The sequence below is a fragment of the Bombina bombina genome, chromosome 3 (assembly GCF_027579735.1).
Source record: "Bombina bombina isolate aBomBom1 chromosome 3, aBomBom1.pri, whole genome shotgun sequence".
Taxonomy (NCBI): Eukaryota; Metazoa; Chordata; class Amphibia; order Anura; family Bombinatoridae; genus Bombina; species Bombina bombina.
Genome location: NC_069501.1, coordinates 1,137,629,687 through 1,137,655,551, shown reverse-complemented (window position 1 = coordinate 1,137,655,551; position 25,865 = coordinate 1,137,629,687). Strand labels below are relative to the sequence as shown.

The window sequence follows — 25,865 nt, the reverse complement described above, 5'->3', positions numbered from 1 at the left end:
ACCCCAATAAACTGAGCCATCCAAACAATAGATTAATCTTTCCCTTATCCAAGAAAAATTAACCCCTTAGTCTCTGTCACATTAGTGCCTGCATCCTGCCAAATATAATCCCTGATAAAGGATAAATATGTCCCCAAAATTAATTGCAGTTATACTGTTGCTAAGTGCAAGCCTCCATTACCTAGAAGACAAGATGCACTTACCTGCAATCAGGCTGTCCGGCAGGGAGACAGCTCACAAGGTATGAGAGGACACATACTCCTCACAGAGACCTTTAGAAAAAAAGAGAGAACAGAGTAAACTTACTCTGGCTTTCTATACTAGGGCAGCAATATATTAGGAAAACGCAGCAAGGCCCACCTTACAAGTTCTTAACTGCTTTAAAGCCACCACTATTCTACTGAAGAGATTGACGTACAGTATATATACAGCTATACCCAAAATCTTGCTTGTTGCGAATATAAATCCAATTTTCTTCAGACACCAAACTTCACCTGCTCCATTTAACAGAGGCAAAGAGAATGACTGGGGATTATGGGTAGGGGAGTGACACTAAACAGCTTTGCTGTGGTGCTCTTTGCCTCCTCCTACTGCCCACTAGTAATCGATGACTTTGTGGACTCTCCATATCTTAGGAAATAAATGTTCCTACTTAGATAATGTTTGCAAAGATTAGTACTGCAAACAGTATCCCAATGTGGATCGATTTATAGTGTGTAAGTAAAAATACTTACTAGTTCATCTTCAGCCGTTTTGAGATGGCCGCCTGAGCCCTCCTACCCCGACATCATCCTGATCTTGTACACATTGTCCACAAACTGTAACAAGTCGATATTGCACGGTTCCGCAATTTGCGCATGCGCTGGTTATGCTCAACAGGGCTTTTTCAGTTAGGAACTGTAGTATTCTAAAAATCAGGCGCTAATGGAGAGAGGATTATTATCTTTTAACTGATTGCATTCTAGGTGTAAAAAGTAGAAAGAAGTGTTCTCTGAGTCATACCACATATTATTAAGTACTGAGCAGTTGCCAGTGAGTATGACTGCATCTATCACAGTAGTGCTCCTATCTCTGCGGCCGGTCACTTGAGACAAAGTCCGATGTAAATAATGTAAAGTGATGGCACACACAATAAAAGTAACTCTAAAACACCAGCGGGTAATTTTTGTTCGTACAGTAATCAGTGGATTGCTTGTTGCCCACAAATAAGTCAGGGATATTAATAGAGAGCACTTCTATGACCGCAGCCTCCTTACTGTACGAACAAAAAGCTTAAAGTGACAAATTGTCAGGGAATGCCAGGTAACTCCAGCCTGGTGCAAAGCTTCTGAATGCAGGAGTCACTGAGGAATTTTCTGAAGTCTGAAGAAATCTTTCTGTTTACTGTACAGGGCAATTTTTTTTTACAAGAGCAGTGACAGTTTAAGTAATAGTACTACACCCTACAGATGCCAAGTGTTAGCAAATGCCACTTTCCTAATGGCAGAGAGCTGACACAGTTTGTAAATTAACTACTTCACTGCCATAGATGTATGTATTGGGTACTTGTAAAGCGCGGCTAATCACCTGTAAGGGTCTCAAGGCGCTGCTAATTTTAACAACCTTGGAAGGATGAAAGGCTGAGTGGACCTTGCCGGGGATCGAACCTACAACCCTTGGGTTGCTACAGAGCTCAGCCACAGTGCCTTAGCATGCTGAGCTATCTGTCCGGCTATTGAGCTATATGCTGCATTGCATTGCCTAGCTAATGGGTTAATAAAGTATTACCCGCTGGTGTTTTAGAGTTACTTTTATTGTGTGTGCCATCACTTTACATTGTTTACATCGGACTTTGTCTTCAGTGACCGGCCGCAGATGCAGATAGGAGCACTACTGTGATAGATGAAGTCATACTCACTGGCAACTGTTGATTACTTAATAATAAGTACACTTCTTTCTACTTTTTACACCTAGAATGCAATCAGTTAAAAGATAATAATACTCTCTCCATTAGCGCCTGATTTTTAGAATACTGCAGTTCTTAACTGAAAAAGCCCCCTTGAGCATAGACGGCGCATTGTGCATGCGCAAATCGCAGGACCATGCAATATCGACTTGTTATAGTTTGTGGACAATGTGTACAAGATCAAGATGATGTCAGGGTAGGAGGGTTCAGGTGGCCATCTCAAAATGCCTGAAGATGACCTACTAAGGATTTTTTAAATTACACACTATATATCGATCCACACTGGGATACTGTTTGCAGTACTAATCGTTGCAAACATCTAAATAAGTAGGAACTTTTTTTTTAGGTAGACTGTCCTTTTAAAACATTTTAAACTCTACGTAGAAATTAAGTACAGAAACAAAAACCTTTTTAATGATTTAATCATATGAAATTAAAAATATATTTAAAGGGACATGACAGTACAATTATAAACTGCATTTTATTATTCAAGAATGTTCAGTGGTAAATATGTAATAAAGTGTTACATTATAATCTATTCATTATACCCCACGACTCCTGTTCTAAACCAGGCTTCTCAAACCTCATGCCTCCCCCTAACAGGCCACATTTTCAGGATATCTGAACTGGAGGTCAGGTGAAATAATCAGCTGATGGTTATTAACCTGCTCTCACCCAAGGTAATCCAGAAAATCTGGCTTGTTAGGGAGGCCTGAGGACAGGTTAGGAAACCGCTATTCTAAAGTGATCACACATTTAAAATGTTCCTTTTTTATAATTCAGCACAATCGTGTTCTTGCAAGCACAGCTCCGCCCACATCACGCCTCACTGTGACAACTGGCTTCTCTACGCTGCTGACAGGGATGCAACATATACAGCTTCTAATTCATCTTGTCACTGGCTCACCAAATGTGTTCAGTTAGCTCCCAACAATGCATTGTTGCTCTGGAGTGGACTTTTTCTTTCTACCCTTATATATCTGATTAATAGACTAGTGCAATAGTGTTTATTATACTACATATGTTACCCTTTGTGTTCAATCCCTGCAAAAGTATATGATGTTTAACAGACACTGTGATGCAGAGAACACAAACGTTTCCCCACAAAAAAGAATAAGCATTTAGTTAGAGTGGATCGTTCTAAAGGCCGACTGCAATAAAAGGTTTTGGGTAGAAACACAAAAGAACATGAGAGAAATTTGCTAACAAAAAGGATATATACTTTTTTTTACATAGTCTTTGTCTTACCTATAATCCCCTATGCAGAGGTTTTATGGCTGTAAAACCAATCAGCTTTCCATCAGTACTGAAACATGGCTTTTAGCACCTATAATATACAGAAAGAAAAATCACTAAACAGCCCAGATACTATTATTGATCAAGGAAAAACAGAATTTATGTTTACCTGATAAATTACTTTCTCCAACGGTGTGTCCGGTCCACGGCGTCATCCTTACTTGTGGGATATTCTCTTCCCAGTCATTCGACCGACGTTAAGGAGGAATATTTGCATAGGAGAAACCATATGATACCGTGGTGACTGTAGTTAAAGAAAATAAATTATCAGACCTGATTAAAAAACCAGGGCGGGCCGTGGACCGGACACACCGTTGGAGAAAGTAATTTATCAGGTAAACATAAATTCTGTTTTCTCCAACATAGGTGTGTCCGGTCCACGGCGTCATCCTTACTTGTGGGAACCAATACCAAAGCTTTAGGACACGGATGAAGGGAGGGAGCAAATCAGGTCACCTAAATGGAAGGCACCACGGCTTGCAAAACCTTTCTCCCAAAAACAGCCTCAGAAGAAGCAAAAGTATCAAACTTGTAAAATTTGGTAAAAGTGTGCAGTGAAGACCAAGTCGCTGCCCTACATATCTGATCAACAGAAGCCTCGTTCTTGAAGGCCCATGTGGAAGCCACAGCCCTAGTGGAATGAGCTGTGATTCTTTCAGGAGGCTGCCGTCCGGCAGTCTCGTAAGCCAATCTGATGATGCTTTTAATCCAAAAAGAGAGAGAGGTAGAAGTTGCTTTTTGACCTCTCCTTTTACCAGAATAAACAACAAACAAGGAAGATGTTTGTCTAAAATCCTTTGTAGCATCTAAATAGAATTTTAGAGCGCGAACAACATCCAAATTGTGCAACAAACGCTCCTTCTTCGAAACAGGTTTCGGACACAAAGAAGGCACGACTATCTCCTGGTTAATGTTTTTGTTAGAAACAACTTTCGGAAGAAAACCAGGTTTAGTACGTAAAACCACCTTATCTGCATGGAACACCAGATAAGGAGGAGAACACTGCAGAGCAGATAATTCTGAAACTCTTCTAGCAGAAGAAATTGCAACCAAAAACAAAACTTTCCAAGATAATAACTTAATATCAACGGAATGTAAGGGTTCAAACGGAACCCCCTGAAGAACTGAAAGAACTAAGTTGAGACTCCAAGGAGGAGTCAAAGGTTTGTAAACAGGCTTGATTCTAACCAGAGCCTGAACAAAGGCTTGAACATCTGGCACAGCTGCCAGCTTTTTGTGAAGTAACAGACAAGGCAGAAATCTGTCCCTTCAAGGAACTTGCAGATAACCCTTTCTCCAATCCTTCTTGGAGAAAAGATAGAATCTTAGGAATCTTTACCTTGTCCCAGGGGAATCCTTTAGATTCACACCAACAGATATATTTTTTCCATATTTTGTGGTAAATTTTTCTAGTTACAGGCTTTCTGGCCTGAACAAGAGTATCAATAACAGAATCTGAGAACCCTCGTTTTGATAAAATCAAGCGTTCAATCTCCAAGCAGTCAGCTGGAGTGAGACCAGATTCGGATGTACGAACGGACCTTGAACAAGAAGGTCTCGTCTCAAAGGTAGCTTCCATGGTGGAGCCGATGACATATTCACCAGATCTGCATACCAAGTCCTGCGTGGCCACGCAGGAGCTATCAAGATCACCGACGCCCTCTCCTGATGGATCCTGGCTACCAGCCTGGGGATGAGAGGAAACGGCGGGAATACATAAGCTAGTTTGAAGGTCCAAGGTGCTACTAGTGCATCTACTAGCGTCGCCTTGGGATCCCTGGATCTGGACCCGTAGCAAGGAACCTTGAAGTTCTGACGAGAGGCCATCAGATCCATGTCTGGAATGCCCCACAGTTGAGTGATTTGGGCAAAGATTTCCGGATGGAGTTCCCACTCCCCCGGATGCAATGTCTGACGACTCAGAAAATCCGCTTCCCAATTTTCCACTCCTGGGATGTGGATTGCAGACAGGTGGCAGGAGCGAGTCTCCGCCCACTGAATGATTTTGGTCACTTCTTCCATCGCCAGGGAACTCCTTGTTCCCCCCTGATGGTTGATGTACGCAACAGTCGTCATGTTGTCTGATTGAAACCGTATGAACTTGGCCTTCGCTAGCTGAGGCCAAGCCTTGAGAGCATTGAATATCGCTCTCAGTTCCAGAATATTTATCGGTAGAAGAGATTCTTCCCGAGACCAAAGACCCTGAGCTTTCAGGGATCCCCAGACCGCGCCCCAGCCCATCAGACTGGCGTCGGTCGTGACAATGACCCACTCTGGTCTGCGGAAGGTCATCCCTTGTGACAGGTTGTCCAGGGACAGCCACCAGCGGAGTGAGTCTCTGGTCCTCTGATTTACTTGTATCTTCGGAGACAAGTCTGTATAGTCCCCATTCCACTGACTGAGCATGCACAGTTGTAATGGTCTTAGATGAATGCGCGCAAAAGGAACTATGTCCATTGCCGCTACCATCAAACCTATTACTTCCATGCACTGCGCTATGGAAGGAAGAGGAACGGAAAGAAGTGTCCGACAAGAGTTTAGAAGTTTTGATTTTCTGGCCTCTGTCAGAAAAATCCTCATTTCTAAGGAGTCTATTATTGTTCCCAAGAAGGGAACCCTTGTCGACGGAGATAGAGAACTCTTTTCCACGTTCACTTTCCATCCGTGAGATCTGAGAAAGGCCAGGACTATGTCCGTGTGAGCCTTTGCTTGAGGAAGGGACGACGCTTGAATCAGAATGTCGTCCAAGTAAGGTACTACTGCAATGCCCCTTGGTCTTAGCACCGCTAGAAGGGACCCTAGTACCTTTGTGAAAATCCTTGGAGCAGTGGCTAATCCGAAAGGAAGCGCCACGAACTGGTAATGCTTGTCCAGGAATGCGAACCTTAGGAACCGATGATGTTCCTTGTGGATAGGAATATGTAGATACGCATCCTTTAAATCCACCGTGGTCATGAATTGACCTTCCTGGATGGAAGGAAGAATTGTTCGAATGGTTTCCATTTTGAACGATGGAACCTTGAGAAACTTGTTTAAGATCTTGAGATCCAAGATTGGTCTGAACGTTCCCTCTTTTTTGGGAACTATGAACAGATTGGAGTAGAACCCCATCCCTTGTTCTCCTAATGGAACAGGATGAATTACTCCCATTTTTAGCAGGTCTTCTACACAATGTAAGAATGCCTGTCTTTTTATGTGGTCTGAAGACAATTGAGACCTGTGGAACCTCCCCCTTGGGGGAAGTCCCTTGAATTCCAGAAGATAACCTTGGGAGACTATTTCTAGTGCCCAAGGATCCAGAACATCTCTTGCCCAAGCCTGAGCGAAGAGAGAGAGTCTGCCCCCCACCAGATCCGGTCCCGGATCGGGGGCCAACATTTCATGCTGTCTTGGTAGCAGTGGCAGGTTTCTTGGCCTGCTTTCCCTTGTTCCAGCCTTGCATTGGTCTCCAGGCTGGCTTGGCTTGAGAAGTATTACCCTCTTGTTTAGAGGACGTAGCACTTGGGGCTGGTCCGTTTCTACGAAAGGGACGAAAATTAGGTTTATTTTTGGCCTTGAAAGACCTATCCTGAGGAAGGGCGTGGCCCTTACCCCCAGAGATATCAGAGATAATCTCTTTCAAGTCAGGGCCAAACAGCGTTTTCCCCTTGAAAGGAATGTTAAGTAGTTTGTTCTTGGAAGACGCATCCGCTGACCAAGATTTCAACCAAAGCGCTCTGCGCGCCACAATAGCAAACCCAGAATTTTTCGCCGCTAACCTAGCCAATTGCAAAGTGGCGTCTAGGGTGAAAGAATTAGCCAATTTGAGAGCACGGATTCTGTCCATAATCTCCTCATAAGGAGGAGAATCACTATCGATCGCCTTAACTAGTTCATCGAACCAGAAACACGCGGCTGTAGTGACAGGGACAATGCATGAAATTGGTTGTAGAAGGTAACCTTGCTGAACAAACATCTTTTTAAGCAAACCTTCTAATTTTTTATCCATAGGATCTTTGAAAGCACAACTATCTTCTATGGGTATAGTGGTGCGTTTGTTTAAAGTAGAAACCGCTCCCTCGACCTTGGGGACTGTCTGCCATAAGTCCTTTCTGGGGTCGACCATAGGAAACAATTTTTTAAATATGGGGGGAGGGACGAAAGGTATACCGGGCCTTTCCCATTCTTTATTTACAATGTCCGCCACCCGCTTGGGTATAGGAAAAGCTTCTGGGAGCCCCGGGACGTCTAGGAACTTGTCCATTTTACATAGTTTCTCTGGGATGATCAAATTCTCACAATCATCCAGAGTGGATAATACCTCCTTAAGCAGAGCGCGGAGATGTTCCAACTTAAATTTAAATGTAATCACATCGGGTTCAGCTTGTTGAGAAATTTTCCCTGAATCTGAAATTTCTCCCTCAGACAAAACCTCCCTGGCCCCCTCAGACTGGTGTAGGGGCATTTCAGAACCATTATCATCAGCGTCCTCATGCTCTTCAGTATCTAAAACAGAGCAGTCGCGCTTACGCTGATAAGTGGGCATTTTGGCTAAAATGTTTTTGATAGAATTATCCATTACAGCCGTTGATTGTTGCATAGTAAGGAGTATTGGCGCGCTAGATGTACTAGGGGCCTCCTGAGTGGGCAAGACTCGTGTAGACGAAGGAGGGAATGATGCAGTACCATGCTTACTCCCCTCACTTGAGGAATCATCTTGGGCATCATTTTCAGTGTCACATAAATCACATTTATTTAAATGAGAAGGAACCCTGGCTTCCCCACATTCAGAACACAGTCTATCTGGTAGTTCAGACATGTTAAACAGGCATAAACTTGATAACAAAGTACAAAAAACCTTTTAAAATAAAACCGTTACTGTCACTTTAAATTTTAAACTGAACACACTTTATTACTGCAATTGCGAAAAAGTATGAAGGAATTGTTCACCAAAATTTCACCACAGTGTCTTAAAGCCTTAAAAGTATTGCACACCAAATTTGGAAGCTTTAACCCTCAAAATAACGGAACCGGAGCCGTTTTTAACTTTAACCCCTTTACAGTCCCTGGTATCTGCTTTGCTGAGACCCAACCAAGCCCAAAGGGGAATACGATACCAAATGACGCCTTCAAAAAGTCTTTTCTATGTATCAGAGCTCCTCACACATGCGACTGCATGTCATGCCTCTCAAAAACAAGTGCGCAATACCGGCGCGAAAATGAGGCTCTGCCTATGATTAGGGAAAGCCCCTAAAGAATAAGGTGTCTAAAACAGTGCCTGCCGATATTATTTTATCAAAATACCCAGATTAAATGATTCCTCAAGGCTAAATATGTGTAATATATGAATCGATTTAGCCCAGAAAAAGTCTACAGTCTTAATAAGCCCTTGTGAAGCCCTTATTTACTTTCTGAATAAACATGGCTTACCGGATCCCATAGGGAAAATGACAGCTTCCAGCATTACATCGTCTTGTTAGAATGTGTCATACCTCAAGCAGCAAAAGACTGCTCACTGTTCCCCCAACTGAAGTTAATTCCTCTCAACAGTCCTGTGTGGAACAGCCATGGATTTTAGTAACGGTTGCTAAAATCATTTTCCTCATACAAACAGAAATCTTCATCTCTTTTCTGTTTCAGAGTAAATAGTACATACCAGCACTATTTTAAAATAACAAACTCTTGATTGAATAATAAAAACTACAGTTAAACACTAAAAAACTCTAAGCCATCTCCGTGGAGATGTTGCCTGTACAACGGCAAAGAGAATGACTGGGGTAGGCGGAGCCTAGGAGGGATCATGTGACCAGCTTTGCTGGGCTCTTTGCCATTTCCTGTTGGGGAAGAGAATATCCCACAAGTAAGGATGACGCCGTGGACCGGACACACCTATGTTGGAGAAAACACAAACGGTTTTAAACAGAAATCACAGATATCACTTAATATTCTCCCCAGTTTCAGTAACAAAGTCAAATTCCCTAGTAAGGGCTACACAGTATAACTACATCAGGTCTTATATGACCCCGACACTTATTCCTGAGACTTTATGTATTGTCAGCTCACTGTTACCAATGTTACAATGGCTTATAGGTATATAGTGCTGATTACTGGAAAATAAAAACACAAAGGGCCAGATTACAAGATTACAGATTAGAACTCTAGAAGTAAGGTTTTTAGAATTATTCACTGTACCTCTCTCCGTGTGTTCCTCAGTTGCTGAATTGCTGTCAATCCACTGATTATCGCTCCCCAGCAATCGATTCTGTGATTCACTAAGAGGTCTTGCAGGGAACTGCTGATTTGGCCCAGAGCTACAAATACACAGATGTTACAATTTTATTTTTACAAATAAATAAATAAATAGAACATAAGTGTACAAAAGCCACGTGTTATCTAATTACAAATAGCAATATAAAGGTGATAGAGAGAGGTTGGAACATGCTACAAGTGACAAAAGTCAGATTTGACTAGAAGCATATTTTGAATACACTTTAATTAGCTTCTGATAAAAGATTTGACCTTTCTGTGACGTTTCTTGTGTTAATGCTCCCTCTATAGTGAGATGACAAGTTTTTAAGCTAAATTTTGCCTTTCTAAAATTGTTTGAAAGACCTTGCAGCAGTAACAGAGTAGCTTTAGAGAATCAAGCCCATGAGAGAGTTAAGAAAAAAGTAACCATAGTTTAAGGACTGACCTCTCCTTAACAACACACATTTTATAGTTAGAACTTTGCATGTAAAGATGTGTTTGAATAGAATACTATTTTATGATGCAAAGGAAAAGTAAACTTACTGTTTGGCAGAATCACTTTGGCTCAAGGCAGCATTATTTTGTTCTAAATCCCCTATCACAAGGCGAGTTGGAAAGGAACAACCATCACCCAAACTGTAAAGCACAGAATGAGTTTGTTAATTAGTGCAAATGTATTTAATAATGCTAGAAAGATGACATCACCTAAACCAGAACACAACTTATGTGCTGTATCATAACATTCCACCTTGTAGTTACAAGACATTTCTATTGTGTTGCTATAAAACAAAAACATATCAGCTAAGTCTTAACGTTTCTAGCCACTATCCTCCTTAACATTAGTATAATGCACAATGTTTTGCTGCCCTTATCAGTTAAAGCCAATTAGTGGCAGATGTGTAGCAGGGTTAGCCTTGATAAGTCAGCAGGGTGCGTTTCAAGTTCTGAGAATTAGAAAATCCTCTATTTTCTGAGCTAAATTACACAAAAGGGTGCAAAACAAATAATGAAAGTATATTGCAAAGTTGTTTTACTGTACATAATATAATATTAACCCTTTTGCTGCCAAGCCTTTTTTTCACCCCAGTGCTGAGCCAATTTTGAGTTTTTTTCCTACCTAGATTTCAACCCTATTGTAAGTCAAATTCAGTAGGCCCAGCAGATTTGCAATATACCATTATTGCATTTATAAATCATGGCATATGTGATAGCTGCGGCAAAATCTTTAAAATGTGTTCCTAGATTTTAGTAAATAATACTGAAAATGGCCAAGTGACCACTCACATTACTGTGATCACCTTACTAAATTGTCATCATTGGTAGCCACATGTGAAATAGGGGCCCACACAGGCTTTTGGGGGTTATAATATAGATTAGAGGGCCCCATTGTGCAGTACAGAAATAAAAGCACTTTTTTTCTTGCAAGGTGTTAACTGTTACCACAGTAATCACCTGACTATGCAAACAAAATGAATATCTTTTATTGAGAGAGGGACTTGTCTTCTAGGGTGGTAACATTTTGTAGCATCATAGGCACTCCCCCTGACCCCGTTCCCATTATTGAAATCACGCAATGGCATGAACGATTGTGTGATTTCAATTTTTACTTGTTTGTTTACATTGGAACAAAGTTCCGATGTAGACAAATAGGTCCCGGCAGGAAGGGGTTAAATTGCATGCTTTATTGGAATAATTAAAAAATTATTTTGACTTTAGTGGCCCTTTAATGGATTATAATGCTGTTGAACACATTACCTTTTATAAATGAAAAGGGACATTCTAGAGCAAAAATTGCATATTGGTATGTATGTAACATTTGCTTTACTCACCCTAAACAACTTGTAAGCCTTAATGTTTACAGCCATCAGCCAATCAATAGCGGCACGGCTCTGCCAATCACCAGCTATTTTCTGCTTGGGAGCTGCAAAGCGTGGAGCTCCAGAGTGAGACTTAACCTAAGTGTTGACCCCTGTTAAAGGGGTTAGGGTCAGCAATGCAAAAAAACATGTTATAATGCAGCATATCATTTTGCATTACAATGTCCCTATAATAGAGATCGTACAGCTAGAGAAATAATCATTAGTATAGATTAGTAAAATCTGTTTTATAACAAGAGAGCTCTTGGTTTAAAGTGTGACAAATGCTGGATGGTCAGGCTCAGAGCACCTATAATATACATTTACTTACATCTGCGTTCTTTAGGCTCACATACCCATACCTAGCTACTAGACAGTTTATCCTGTTTCTTAAAGGGATATGAAACCACATTTTTTTTTCTTTTGAGATTCACATAGATCATACAATTTTAAACCACTTTCCATTTTACTTTACTTCTATTATCTAATTTGCTTCATTCTCTTAGTATCTTTAGTTGAAAGGCATGCACCTCATGGGGTGCGAGTTAACTGCTGATTGGTGGCTGCACATAATATGCTTCTTGTCATTGGTTTACCGATGTGTTCAGCTAGCTCCAAGTAGTGGACTGCTGCTCCTTTAATAAAGGATACCAAGACAATGAATCAAAAATGATAACCAAAGTACATTGGAAAGTAAAATTGTATGCTTTATCTAAATCATTAAATACAAATTTCGCATTTTACGTCCCTTTAAGTGTATTCACCTGGCTTCTAAGTTAAATAGACTTTTGTTAACCATTAGTTTATATAATGTTAATGAAAATGCGCTGACAGTACCTTGTGAAAATGGGCAATAACCAATACTTCTTTTGTTCACCAAAAACTTCTCTTAAATTCTTGCTGAAACCAAGAGAAAAGCCATTTTTTTCTGGCCCAGTTCGAAATGAAGGAGCCCGAAAAGCCTCTAAATTAGAGATGTAGTTAATTAAAACACTGTAAAAACAATACAAAAATAAATATATACATTATTAGGTACACAAATACTCTTAGCAGACTTGTAATTGATCAAGTCTGTAATCTGATTTTGTAGAAGATATACTTGAGTAATATTTGTACCCAGAAAAACAAACAAACAAAACATTTTTAGCCAATTTGAGAAACCATCTGTGTTCAGATACAACATATTTCGGCCCCTGTGAACACTTACCTAACACTTACCTATATACCTCCTGCTATTAGAAGGATTGAATAGTTGGTAGAATATTTGAATTCCTTCCATTCTTCATTCGCCGCACCAAGCTCCTCAGGCAGCCCACAGCAGAACGCTATTTTGCTGTGAGGGGACGTTTCCAGCTCAAACAATAGCCAGCTGGCGCCACGCCGGATAGTTAGCACGCTATTGGCTAAGATCACCTCACAGCAAAATAGCGTTCTGCGGTGGGCTGCCTGAGGTGCTCAGCGGGAAACGCTTCAGACAAATAAAGGAACTTTCAGTATGAAGTATTTTATACTCCATGACTGAAAGTCCCCTTTATTTGTTCCACTGGTAAATCTTAGCGTTTAAAAAATGCTAGGATTTACTATCACTTTAAATGACAAAGTAATTTTTTTATGCAACAGAAATGTAATCACTGCATTACAAAATATATGCTTAGAATATAAATATTTTAAAAGCATTTAAACCGTCTGTTGGTTAGCAAAATCTGCATTGTTTTGCAGACTAGGGGCAAACCCCTTGAAAAGCCACTTGAGCGCTGTTTATATTTTCCTTCATCAGATGGTGAGAGTCTACAAGTCATCACATGTGGGAATATTTCTCTCCTGACCACTAGGAGGAGGCAAAAGACACCCCAACACACCAGAACATTACATTCCTCCCACTTCCCATGATCCTCAGTCATTTTATTTTGCCTCCTTGAGGAGGAATGAAGTGCAAGATCTACTCATGGTTTGAAATTGGATCCTCGTCTAACCGATCTGAGGTTCAAATCCTCCCTGCAGCAACCTGTCGTTCAGAGGGGCAGACAAGAAGTAATCAGCCAGGCAGTGAAATGTATTTTCTCAATGAAGAAATGTTAGAGGTCTCCCAGGTGAAATGTAGACTTGTCCACCAATCCCCTGGGTTGAGATACTGTTACTAACTTAGACCCTTGGCATCGTACTTGCACTGCCTAGGATGTACTTGTCTACTGGAAGCAAGTTTCTGCAGCTGAGGTAAGCACAGTGGATGGAGGTGCTGAGAGGTAAGTACCTGCACCTATATAGCTCATCAGCTATCACGTGCTTCACAGTCTGGGGACATATTTATACCCCATACACCTCTTACTAGCAGTTTATAGAAGTTTTTGTCACATTTTTTAAATGTGTTTTGAGGTTACTATTGTTTTACATTTAGAGTGGTTGGCTTGGCGAGCTCAGTAGTCGCTTTTGAGCTATGCACAGTATGTTTTTCTTCACCTAAGCTAAATGTCTGCTTGTTACCTTTAGCACTCACCGGTAGTGCAGGTGCTCTAAAAGTTAACTGTTTATTAGCGCGCTTTTTGCAAGCCTCTGTGTTATAATCCTTTCCTGTTGTTGTGTTGTAACATTCTCAGTGCGTAGGAAGGCTCTCAAGACTGGTGGTGGTCGTAAGGCATCATCAGTGCTTGGCTTCAAATTTGCTATGTAAGCCTTTTTACTGTTTTTTTTTCCCAGTGCTTATTTGAACAGTAACTTATGTTAGACTTTCATGATTTGGACAGAGAATACAATTTTAAACAACTATCCAATTTACTGCTATTATTTAATTTGCTTCCTTCTCTTGTTATCCTTTGCTGAAAGGTTTATCTAGGAAAGCTCAGGATCAGCAAAGAACCTAGGTTATAGCTGCTGATTGGTGGCTGTATACATATAAATATATAAAAGTTCAAGATAGACAAGCAATCCAGAAATCCAATTCCAATGCCCAGGGTGCAGCAGATAAGTAAATAGAAAATAATGAAGAGTGCACTCGCCAGGACTTTTCAGAAGTTTAATTCCAATATGTGAACGTTTTCGGGGGATTAGCCCCTTCTTCAGACATACATTGTACATATTGTATTTTTGTATGTCTGAAGAAGGGGCTAATTCCCCGAAAACATTCACATATTGGAATTAAACTTCTGAAAAGTCCTGGCGAGTGCACTCTTCATTATTTTCTATATATACCTATTGTCATTGGCTCACCCATGTGTTCAGTTAGAAACCAGTACTGCATTGTTGTTCCTTTAACAAATGATACCAAGAGAATGAAACAAATTTGATAATAGAAGTAAACTGGAAAGTCACGTGACCGGGAGGACTCACATGATTGAACAACGACATCAGATTATTGAAGTTAAGCGTCTTATCGCATGGTAAAGGTACCTACACATTATAATCCATCTCTTTCATTCAGATATCACAAACTGTCTCTAACCTATAGCTATAGGGTTACTATCCTTTACCCATTTGTTCCACACCTGAGATATTGCGTCGAGCAGAGACTCAACTATTCAAGCCCAGCTCCATTTAAGTTTCACACTTGTGGAACATATTTTGTGCCTTTACAGTAGTTTTATTGTTTTTATTCAGTTTGTTTGTACACAATTGTTTTGATGCCGGCATCTTCTATACTTTGTTCTACTTATAGATCATATTAAATGCAGAATAATTTTATTATATTTACCATTTGTATATTTTTAATACACTATACCCTCATTATTAATTTTATTAGACTGTCAGCTCTGTCAAGAACGCTTCTCCCTCTTTGTATTTTCCGCTTCAGAGTGTGCAATGGTTGCTCCCAGAGTTGCTCCCAGGAGAGTTCATCTGAAATTTCTTCAAAATGTAAGGATTATATTCACTCTGCTATTTAAGGTTTTTGCGTGCTTACCTCCAGCTATTAAGCACAGATGTTTTCAAGGATTTGAAGGTGGTCCTTTTTTGGCTTATCAGGACTTCTCTTAGGAGTAGCCACTATGAGTTAGCACTTTATGAAAGGGGTGTCTCTGACTCTGAGGTATCTTATTCTGAGGATAGTCTCTCAGAGCCTCATTTCCTGTTTCTGAAATTATTTCTAAGGAATGGCAGAAGCCAGGTATTACTTTTGTGCCACCTACCAAATTTAAATCTAGGTCTCCTCTCCCTTCTGTTAATACAGAGATCTAGGAAACTATTCCTAAGGTGGACATTGCTATTACCACTTTGGCCAGGTGTACCACTATTCCTTTGGAGGATAGTTCCTCTTAAGGATTCATTAGATATAAAACTGCTTCCACTGCTGTTTGGTGTAATAATCTCTCAAAATGTAAAAACCACTATGGATGAGATTCAGGACTGTATTAATCTCCTAAAAACAGCACATTCCTTTATTTGTGATGAAGCAGTGGAAATGATTTGCATTAATGCTAAGAATGCTGCATTACCTTTTTTTGCTAGGCAAGCCTTGTGGTTCAAGTTTTGGTCTGCGGATATCGTTTCCAAACGCAGACTGCTTTCTCTCCTTTTGCAGGGTAAAACTCTGTTTTGGCATGCACTGGGTGCTATTATTGCCACAAACCCTGGGGGTAAGGGAACTTTTCTGCCCTTGGATAAAAAAAAAATATAAGGGCAAGCTTAGAACTGCTGGGCGATTTCATACCTTTAGGCAATCTAAGGCTCAGAAAGATTCCCCCTTTGCCTAGAGGTCTGGCTATTTCAGAGCCTCATGGAAGTCTAACTCTTTTTGGTCCAAAAGCAAACAGTCCAGGAATTCTTCCCCAGCTCCCAAGACAGCATAAAGGTGCGGCCCCCACTCCAGATCAGTCTCTGATGGGGCACAGTAAGTCTCTTTTTAGAGGATTGGAAGAGATATGTTCATGCAGATCATTACCCAGGGGTATAGAATAAGTTTTCATTTAAAGCCCGACTCGAGGTCCTTTAAAAGGCCCAAGCTTTTTTGACTTGTGTGAGAGATCTGGAACTAATGGGAGTGATGACTCCAGTTCCAAGTTTAGAATTAATCTCTTCCAAATCTCTTTATAGTACCAAAGAAAGATTGTACTTAGCAGCCTGAACAAAATATTGGATGACATTTTGGTTCAGGCTGCTTCTTATCATCTGTCTGTTTCTCACACTCAGATGGTTCTTGAGTTGCTTCAGAATCACGGTTGATAACAATAAATCTTTCAAAAAACTCAACTCCTCCTTAGACCCATGTGCCTTTTTTGGGGTTCAGAATTGATTCCATGACTATTTTTTTGTCTGACAAATCAATGCAGACTGAAGCTGCAACAATTTGTTTAGCAAAAAATAGAAACAAAGATATAAATCAAAGGCTTTAAGTCTATCCTTAAGTGCCTTGTCAAAGTGAATGTATATTCATATATATATATGTAGTAGTTCACTTTAAGGAGCAGTGCGTAAGCATTATAATAAAGTATAACTAGAAAGACATAACTCACTGTTAGTGAGTGTGTCCGAAAAGTATGCTTCTATGCACTAATAATGTAATAATAGGTTCAAGTATGATGCAGAAAATAATAAAAAATAACTTTTATTTAATTTTTATTAAAAGACAGCAAATGTTAGTGTAGTTCTGCTGCCCACAGTTATTAAAAACACTTCTCCTATGTATTGACTTGTATTAGTTCATGTATGTTTTTAAGATACAGGTATCCTGGGGACCAAATAGTAATCCAATACTGTTTTATATTTATGTGTTATACTTTATTAGTGCTCTTAGCCTTAGTACAACTGGGGAATTTCCTGCTAAGATGTGCAGGGGTAATGCCCCATGATTGTATGTCAATTTATCTTATACTGGATTTAGAATCCATGTGAAGCTTAGTTATAGCATTGGCTCTTAGTGTCAGATAAAAAGATTTACTTGGCTATGCATAAACTGTATATCTTTAGCACTGCACCATTAGTATTATTTCTAATATGCTTTAATTTAATATGCAAGTGTGCTTGATATATATGGGAAAAGCAGCAGGTTCTCTATTATGTGCAATAGAAAGTTACAAAAGTAAAATTCTGCCTTCGGTTTCTTTATAGGTTTGAAATCATGTCATAAGACCTTTTTGAATTATAGATTCCCTGGTTATGTGTTATTACAAATTAATAATTTCAAGGGATTTATGTTGTTACCTTTCAGATATTTGAGACTTATTTATGTGTACTCTGTATGCACTTATTGGACTTACTTTGTATTAGAGTACGACTTTAATATTAGTCTCCTTTGATTTCTGAGGTAATGCACCTTTAAATTGCTATATTGTAATAAACAAAGATTTACTGGATCGATAATTTTTTACTTATACTAGAGTGGTATCAATATAGTAGCATAAGTTTGATGTTATCATAGAAATGATACTTCAGCGTGTTTGAAAAAACAAAAATATGGTGTATGGCATTGCGAACAGAGCGTTGGTAGCAGCTGGAGATAAGCTGTCAGTTTGCTTGTATTCCTTATATTATTGGCAGCATTTACAAAGATTTGATGTTAATTTAGTTGTTACTACTATAGTTATCCAGTTTGTTTAATAACACTCTTATATTTAGTTAGAATATTTAGCTCAAGCTTGATAGTAATTGTACAACAAACAGTAGCTGTATATTGCTACTTGTAATAGTATTACCAGTGATACTGCTATCTTTCGAGTTCAGCCTGTGACTCAGGTGAGACAATCATTAGGTACTTGAGTGCATATTTTGTAAGAAGCGCCGTAACTTTAGATTATTAAACTAATTTATATTATATAGACTAATGCACACCTTTTTTCCTGCTACCTTCCCAGTTAATACAGCTGCTGCTTATTTGTTATATAAAGATACCGCTGTTGTAAATATGCAGCCATTGGCTTTAGACAAAAATACAGCTGAACGCTATAGTATAGATTTAGGATACCTGGTTATTTAACCCCTTAACGACCAAGGACGTACGCCACACGTCCTCAAAAAAAACAGAATTTATGTTTACCTGATAAATTACTTTCTCCAACGGTGTGTCCGGTCCACGGCGTCATCCTTACTTGTGGGATATTCTCCTCCCCAACAGGAAATGGCAAAGAGCCCAGCAAAGCTGGTCACATGATCCCTCCTAGGCTCCGCCTTCCCCAGTCATTCGACCGACGTAAAGGAGGAATATTTGCATAGGAGAAATCATATGATACCGTGGTGACTGTAGTTAAAGAAAATAAATTATCAGACCTGATTAAAAAACCAGGGCGGGCCGTGGACCGGACACACCGTTGGAGAAAGTAATTTATCAGGTAAACATAAATTCTGTTTTCTCCAACATAGGTGTGTCCGGTCCACGGCGTCATCCTTACTTGTGGGAACCAATACCAAAGCTTTAGGACACGGATGAAGGGAGGGAGCAAATCAGGTCACCTAGATGGAAGGCACCACGGCTTGCAAAACCTTTCTCCCAAAAATAGCCTCAGAAGAAGCAAAAGTATCAAATTTGTAAAATTTCGTAAAAGTGTGCAGTGAAGACCAAGTCGCTGCCTTACATATCTGATCAACAGAAGCCTCGTTCTTGAAGGCCCATGTGGAAGCCACAGCCCTAGTAGAATGAGCTGTGATTCTTTCAGGAGGCTGCCGTCCGGCAGTCTCGTAAGCCAATCTGATGATGCTTTTAATCCAAAAAGAGAGAGAGGTAGAAGTTGCTTTTTGACCTCTCCTTTTACCAGAATAAACAACAAACAAAGAAGATGTTTGTCTAAAATCCTTTGTAGCATCTAAATAGAATTTTAGAGCACGAACTACATCCAAATTGTGCAACAAACGTTCCTTCTTTGAAACTGGATTCGGACACAAAGAAGGCACGACTATCTCCTGGTTAATGTTTTTGTTAGAAACAACTTTCGGAAGAAAACCAGGTTTAGTACGTAAAACCACCTTATCTGCATGGAACACCAGATAAGGAGGAGAACACTGCAGAGTAGATAATTCTGAAACTCTTCTAGCAGAAGAAATTGCAACCAAAAACAAAACTTTCCAAGATAATAACTTAATATCAACGGAATGTAAGGGTTCAAACGGAACCCCCTGAAGAACTGAAAGAACTAAATTGAGACTCCAAGGAGGAGTCAAATGTTTGTAAACAGGCTTGATTCTAACCAGAGCCTGAACAAAGGCTTGAACATCTGGCACAGCTGCCAGCTTTTTGTGAAGTAACACAGACAAGGCAGAAATCTGTCCCTTCAAAGAACTTGCAGATAATCCTTTCTCCAAACCTTCTTGAAGAAAGGATAGAATCTTAGGAATTTTTACCTTGTCCCAAGGGAATCCTTTAGATTCACACCAACAGATATATTTTTTCCATATTTTGTGGTAGAATTTTCTAGTTACAGGCTTTCTGGCCTGAACAAGAGTATCAATGACAGAATCTGAGAACCCTCGCTTTGATAAGATCAAGCGTTCAATCTCCAAGCAGTCAGTTGGAGTGAGACCAGATTCGGATGTTCGAACGGACCTTGAACAAGAAGGTCTCGTCTCAAAGGTAGCTTCCATGGTGGAGCCGATGACATATTCACCAGGTCTGCATACCAAGTCCTGCGTGGCCACGCAGGAGCTATCAAGATCACCAATGCCCTCTCCTGATTGATCCTGGCTACCAGCCTGGGGATGAGAGGAAACGGCGGGAATACATAAGCTAGTTTGAAGGTCCAAGGTGCTACTAGTGCATCTACTAGAGTCGCCTTGGGATCCCTGGATCTGGACCCGTAGCAAGGAACCTTGAAGTTCTGACGAGAGGCCATCAGATCCATGTCTGGAATGCCCCACAATTGAGTAATTTGGGCAAAGATTTCTGGATGGAGTTCCCACTCCCCCGGATGAAATGTCTGACGACTCAGAAAATCCGCTTCCCAATTTTCCACTCCTGGGATGTGGATTGCAGACAAGTGGCAGGAGTGAGTCTCCGCCCATTGAATGATTTTGGTCACTTCTTCCATCGCCAGGGAACTCCTTGTTCCCCCCTGATGGTTGATGTACGCAACAGTCGTCATGTTGTCTGATTGAAACCGTATGAACTTGGCCTTTGCTAGCTGAGGCCAAGCCTTGAGAGCATTGAATATCGCTCTCAGTTCCAGAATATTTATCGGGAGAAGAGATTCTTCCCGAGACCAAAGACCCTGAGCTTTCAGGGGTCCCCAGACCGCGCCCCAGCCCACCAGACTGGCGTCGGTCGTGACAATGACCCACTCTGGTCTGCGGAAGCTCATCCCCTGTGACAGGTTGTCCAGGGACAGCCACCAACGGAGTGAATCTCTGGTCCTCTGATCTACTTGTATCGTCGGAGACAAGTCTGTATAGTACCCATTCCACTGACTGAGCATGCACAGTTGTAATGGTCTTAGATGAATTCGCGCAAAAGGAACTATGTCCATTGCCGCTACCATCAAACCTATTACTTCCATGCACTGCGCTATGGAAGGAAGAGGAACGGAAAGAAGTATTTGACAAGAGTTTAGAAGTTTTGATTTTCTGGCCTCTGTCAGAAAAATCCTCATTTCTAAGGAGTCTATTATTGTTCCCAAGAAGGGAACCCTTGTTGACGGAGATAGCGAACTTTTTTCTACGTTCACTTTCCACCCGTGAGATCTGAGAAAGGCCAGGACAATGTCCGTGTGAGCCTTTGCTTGTGGAAGGGACGACGCTTGAATCAGAATGTCGTCCAAGTAAGGTACTACTGCAATGCCCCTTGGTCTTAGCACCGCTAGAAGGGACCCTAGTACCTTTGTGAAAATTCTTGGAGCAGTGGCTAATCCGAACGGAAGTGCCACAAACTGGTAATGCTTGTCCAGGAATGCGAACCTTAGGAACCGATGATGTTCCTTGTGGATAGGAATATGTAGATACGCATCCTTTAAATCCACCGTGGTCATGAATTGACCTTCCTGGATGGAAGGAAGAATTGTTCGAATGGTTTCCATTTTGAACGATGGAACCTTGAGAAACTTGTTTAGGATCTTGAGATCTAAGATTGGTCTGAATGTTCCCTCAGACCTGTGGAACCTCCCCCTTGGGGGAAGCCCCTTGAATTCCAGAAGATAACCTTGGGAGACTAATTCTAGTGCCCAAGGATCCAGAACATCTCTTGCCCAAGCCTGAGCGAAGAGAGAGAGTCTGCCCCCCACCAGATCCGGTCCCGGATCGGGGGCCAACATCTCATGCTGTCTTGGTAGCAGTGGCAGGTTTCTTGGCCTGCTTTCCTTTGTTCCAGCCTTGCATTGGCCTCCAGGCTGGCTTGGCTTGAGAAGTATTACCCTCTTGCTTAGAGGACGTAGCACTTGGGGCTGGTCCGTTTCTCCGAAAGGGACGAAAAACATAATTTATGCTTACCTGATAAATTCCTTTCTTCTGTTGTGTGATCAGTCCACGGGTCATCATTACTTCTGGGATATAACTCCTCCCCAACAGGAAATGCAAGAGGATTCACCCAGCAGAGCTGCATATAGCTCCTCCCCTCTACGTCACTCCCAGTCATTCGACCAAGAATCAACGAGAAAGGAGAAACCAAGGGTGAAGTGGTGACTGGAGTATAATTTAAAAAATATTTACCTGCCTTAAAAAACAGGGCGGGCCGTGGACTGATCACACAACAGAAGAAAGGAATTTATCAGGTAAGCATAAATTATGTTTTCTTCTGTTATGTGTGATCAGTCCACGGGTCATCATTACTTCTGGGATACCAATACCAAAGCAAAAGTACACGGATGACGGGAGGGATAGGCAGGCTCATTATACAGAAGGAACCACTGCCTGAAGAACCTTTCTCCCAAAAATAGCCTCCGAAGAAGCAAAAGTGTCAAATTTGTAAAATTTGGAAAAAGTATGAAGCGAAGACCAAGTTGCAGCCTTGCAAATCTGTTCAACAGAGGCCTCATTCTTAAAGGCCCAAGTGGAAGCCACAGCTCTAGTAGAATGAGCTGTAATTCTTTCAGGAGGCTGCTGTCCAGCAGTCTCATAGGCTAAACGAATTATGCTACGAAGCCAGAAGGAGAGAGAGGTAGCCGAAGCCTTATGACCTCTCCTCTGACCAGAGTACACGACAAACAGGGAAGACGTTTGTCGAAAATCCTTAGTTGCCTGCAAGTAGAACTTGAGGGCACGAACTACATCCAGATTGTGTAGAAGACGTTCCTTCTTTGAAGAAGGATTCGGGCACAGGGAAGGAACCACGATCTCTTGATTGATGTTCCTGTTAGTTACTACCTTAGGTAAGAACCCAGGTTTAGTACGCAGAACTACCTTATCTGAATGAAAAATCAAATAAGGAGAATCACAATGTAAAGCTGATAACTCAGAGACTCTCCGAGCCGAAGAAATAGCCATTAAAAATAACACTTTCCAAGATAACAACTTTATATCAACGGAATGAAGGGGTTCAAACGGAACTCCTTGTAGAACGTTAAGAACAAGGTTTAAACTCCATGGCGGAGCAACAGTTTTAAACACAGGCTTGATTCTAGCTAAAGCCTGACAAAAAGCCTGGACGTCTGGATTTTCTGACAGACGCCTGTGCAACAAGATGGACAGAGCTGAGATCTGTCCCTTTAATGAACTAGCCGATAAACCCTTTTCTAAACCTTCTTGTAGAAAGGACAATATCCTAGGAATCCTAACCTTACTCCAGGAGTAACCTTTGGATTCGCACCAGTATAGGTATTTACGCCATATCTTATGGTAAATCCTTCTGGTAACAGGCTTCCTAGCCTGTATCAGGGTATCGATAACCGACTCAGAAAAACCACGTTTTGATAAAATCAAGCGTTCAATTTCCAAGCAGTCAGCTTCAGAGAAGTTAGATTTTGATGTTTGAATGGACCCTGTATCAGAAGGTCCTGTCTTAGAGGTAGAGACCAAGGCGGACAGGATGACATGTCCACTAGATCTGCATACCAAGTCCTGCGTGGCCATGCAGGCGCTATTAGAATCACTGATGCTCTCTCCTGTTTGATTTTGGCAATCAATCGAGGAAGCAGCGGGAAGGGTGGAAACACATAAGCCATCCCGAAGTTCCAAGGTGCTGTCAAAGCATCTATCAGAACCGCTCCCGGATCCCTGGATCTGGACCCGTAGCGAGGAAGTTTGGCGTTCTGGCGAGACGCCATGAGATCTATCTCTGGTTTGCCCCAACGTCGAAGTATTTGGGCAAAGACCTCCGGATGAAGTTCCCACTCCCCCGGATGAAAAGTCTGGCGACTCAAGAAATCCGCCTCCCAGTTCTCCACTCCCGGGATGTGGATTGCTGACAGGTGGCAAGAGTGAGACTCTGCCCAGCGAATTATCTTTGATACTTCCATCATTGCTAGGGAGCTTCTTGTCCCTCCTTGATGGTTGATGTAAGCTACAGTCGTGATGTTGTCCGACTGAAACCTGATGAACCCCCGAGTTTTTAACTGGGGCCAAGCCAGAAGGGCATTGAGAACTGCTCTCAATTCCAGAATGTTTATTGGTAGGAGACTTTCCTCCTGATTCCATTGTCCCTGAGCCTTCAGAGAATTCCAGACAGCGCCCCAACCTAGTAGGCTGGCGTCTGTTGTTACAATTGTCCAGTCCGGCCTGCTGAATGGCATCCCCCTGGACAGATGTGGCCGAGAAAGCCACCATAGAAGAGAGTTTCTGGTCTCTTGATCCAGATTCAGAGTAGGGGACAAGTCTGAGTAATCCCCATTCCACTGACTCAGCATGCACAATTGCAGCGGTCTGAGATGTAGACGTGCAAAGGGTACTATGTCCATTGCTGCTACCATTAAGCCGATCACCTCCATGCATTGAGCTACTGACGGGAGTTGAATGGAATGAAGGACACGGCATGCATTTAGAAGCTTTGTTAATCTGTCTTCTGTCAGATAAATCTTCATTTCTACAGAATCTATAAGAGTCCCCAAGAATGGAACTCTTGTGAGAGGAAAAAGAGAACTCTTCTTTTCGTTCACTTTCCATCCATGCGACCTTAGAAATGCCAGAACTAACTCTGTATGAGACTTGGCAGTTTGAAAGCTTGAAGCTTGTATCAGAATGTCGTCTAGGTACGGAGCTACCGAAATTCCTCGCGGTCTTAGTACCGCCAGAAGGGCACCCAGAACCTTTGTGAAGATTCTTGGAGCCGTAGCCAATCCGAATGGAAGAGCTACAAACTGGTAATGCCTGTCTAAGAAGGCAAACCTTAGATACCGGTAATGATCTTTGTGAATCGGTATGTGAAGGTAAGCATCCTTTAAATCCACTGTGGTCATGTACTGACCCTTTTGGATCATGGGTAAGATTGTCCGAATAGTTTCCATTTTGAACGATGGAACTCTTAGGAATTTGTTTAGGATCTTTAAATCCAAGATTGGCCTGAAAATTCCCTCTTTTTTGGGAACCACAAACAGGTTTGAGTAAAACCCTTGTCCTTGTTCCGATCGCGGAACCGGATGGATCACTCCCATTAATAACAGATCTTGTACACAGCGTAGAAACGCTTCTTTCTTTATCTGGTTTGTTGACAACCTTGACAGATGAAATCTCCCTCTTGGGGGAGAGAATTTGAAGTCTAGAATGTAACCCTGAGATATGATCTCTAGCGCCCAGGGATCCTGAACATCTCTTGCCCAAGCCTGGGCGAAGAGAGAGAGTCTGCCCCCTACTAGATCCGGTCCCGGATCAGGGGCCCTCGATTCATGCTGTCTTAGGGGCAGCAGCAGGTTTCCTGGCCTGCTTGCCCTTGTTCCAGGACTGGTTAGGTTTCCAGCCTTGTCTGTAACGAGCAACGGCTCCTTCCTGTTTTGGTGCAGTGGAAGTTGGTGCTGCTCCTGCTTTGAAATTCCGAAAGGGACGAAAATTAGACTGTCTAGCCTTAGCTTTGGCTTTGTCTTGAGGCAGGGCGTGGCCCTTACCTCCTGTAATGTCAGCGATAATTTCTTTCAAACCGGGCCCAAATAAAGTTTGCCCTTTGAAAGGTATATTAAGTAATTTGGACTTAGAAGTTACATCAGCTGACCAGGATTTTAGCCACAGCGCCCTACGTGCCTGAATGGCGAATCCTGAGTTCTTAGCCGTAAGTTTGGTTAAATGTACTACGGCCTCCGAAATGAATGAATTAGCTAGTTTAAGGACTCTAAGCCTGTCCGTAATGTCGTCCAGCGTAGCTGAACTAAGGTTCTCTTCCAGAGACTCCATCCAAAATGCTGCCGCAGCCGTAATCGGCGCGATGCATGCAAGGGGTTGCAATATAAAACCTTGTTGAACAAACATTTTCTTAAGGTAACCCTCTAATCTTTTATCCATTGGATCTGAAAAAGCACAGCTATCCTCCACCGGGATAGTGGTACGCTTAGCTAAAGTAGAAACTGCTCCCTCCACCTTAGGGACCGTTTGCCATAAGTCCCGTGTGGTGGCGTCTATTGGAAACATCTTTCTAAATATTGGAGGGGGTGAGAACGGCACACCGGGTCTATCCCACTCCTTAGTAACAATTTCAGTTAGTCTCTTAGGTATAGGAAAAACGTCAGTACTCGCCGGTACCGCAAAGTATTTATCCAACCTACACAATTTCTCTGGTA

General features: G+C 41.6%; 1 protein-coding gene across 1 annotated transcript in view; it reads right to left on the bottom strand.

Annotated features, from left to right (window-relative positions):
- Window positions 1-25,865, bottom strand: part of ZDHHC20 (zinc finger DHHC-type palmitoyltransferase 20) — a 241,653-nt gene that overhangs the window by 12,174 nt on the left and 203,614 nt on the right. The window contains exons 9-12 of the mRNA XM_053708517.1: window positions 12,163-12,289; window positions 10,013-10,105; window positions 9,413-9,531; window positions 3,194-3,272 (exon numbers count right to left, since the gene is read on the bottom strand). Of these exons, the coding sequence (XP_053564492.1) occupies window positions 3,235-3,272; window positions 9,413-9,531; window positions 10,013-10,105; window positions 12,163-12,289 (377 nt within the window). The 3' untranslated portion in view covers window positions 3,194-3,234. The remainder of the gene's footprint in view (window positions 1-3,193; window positions 3,273-9,412; window positions 9,532-10,012; window positions 10,106-12,162; window positions 12,290-25,865) is intronic.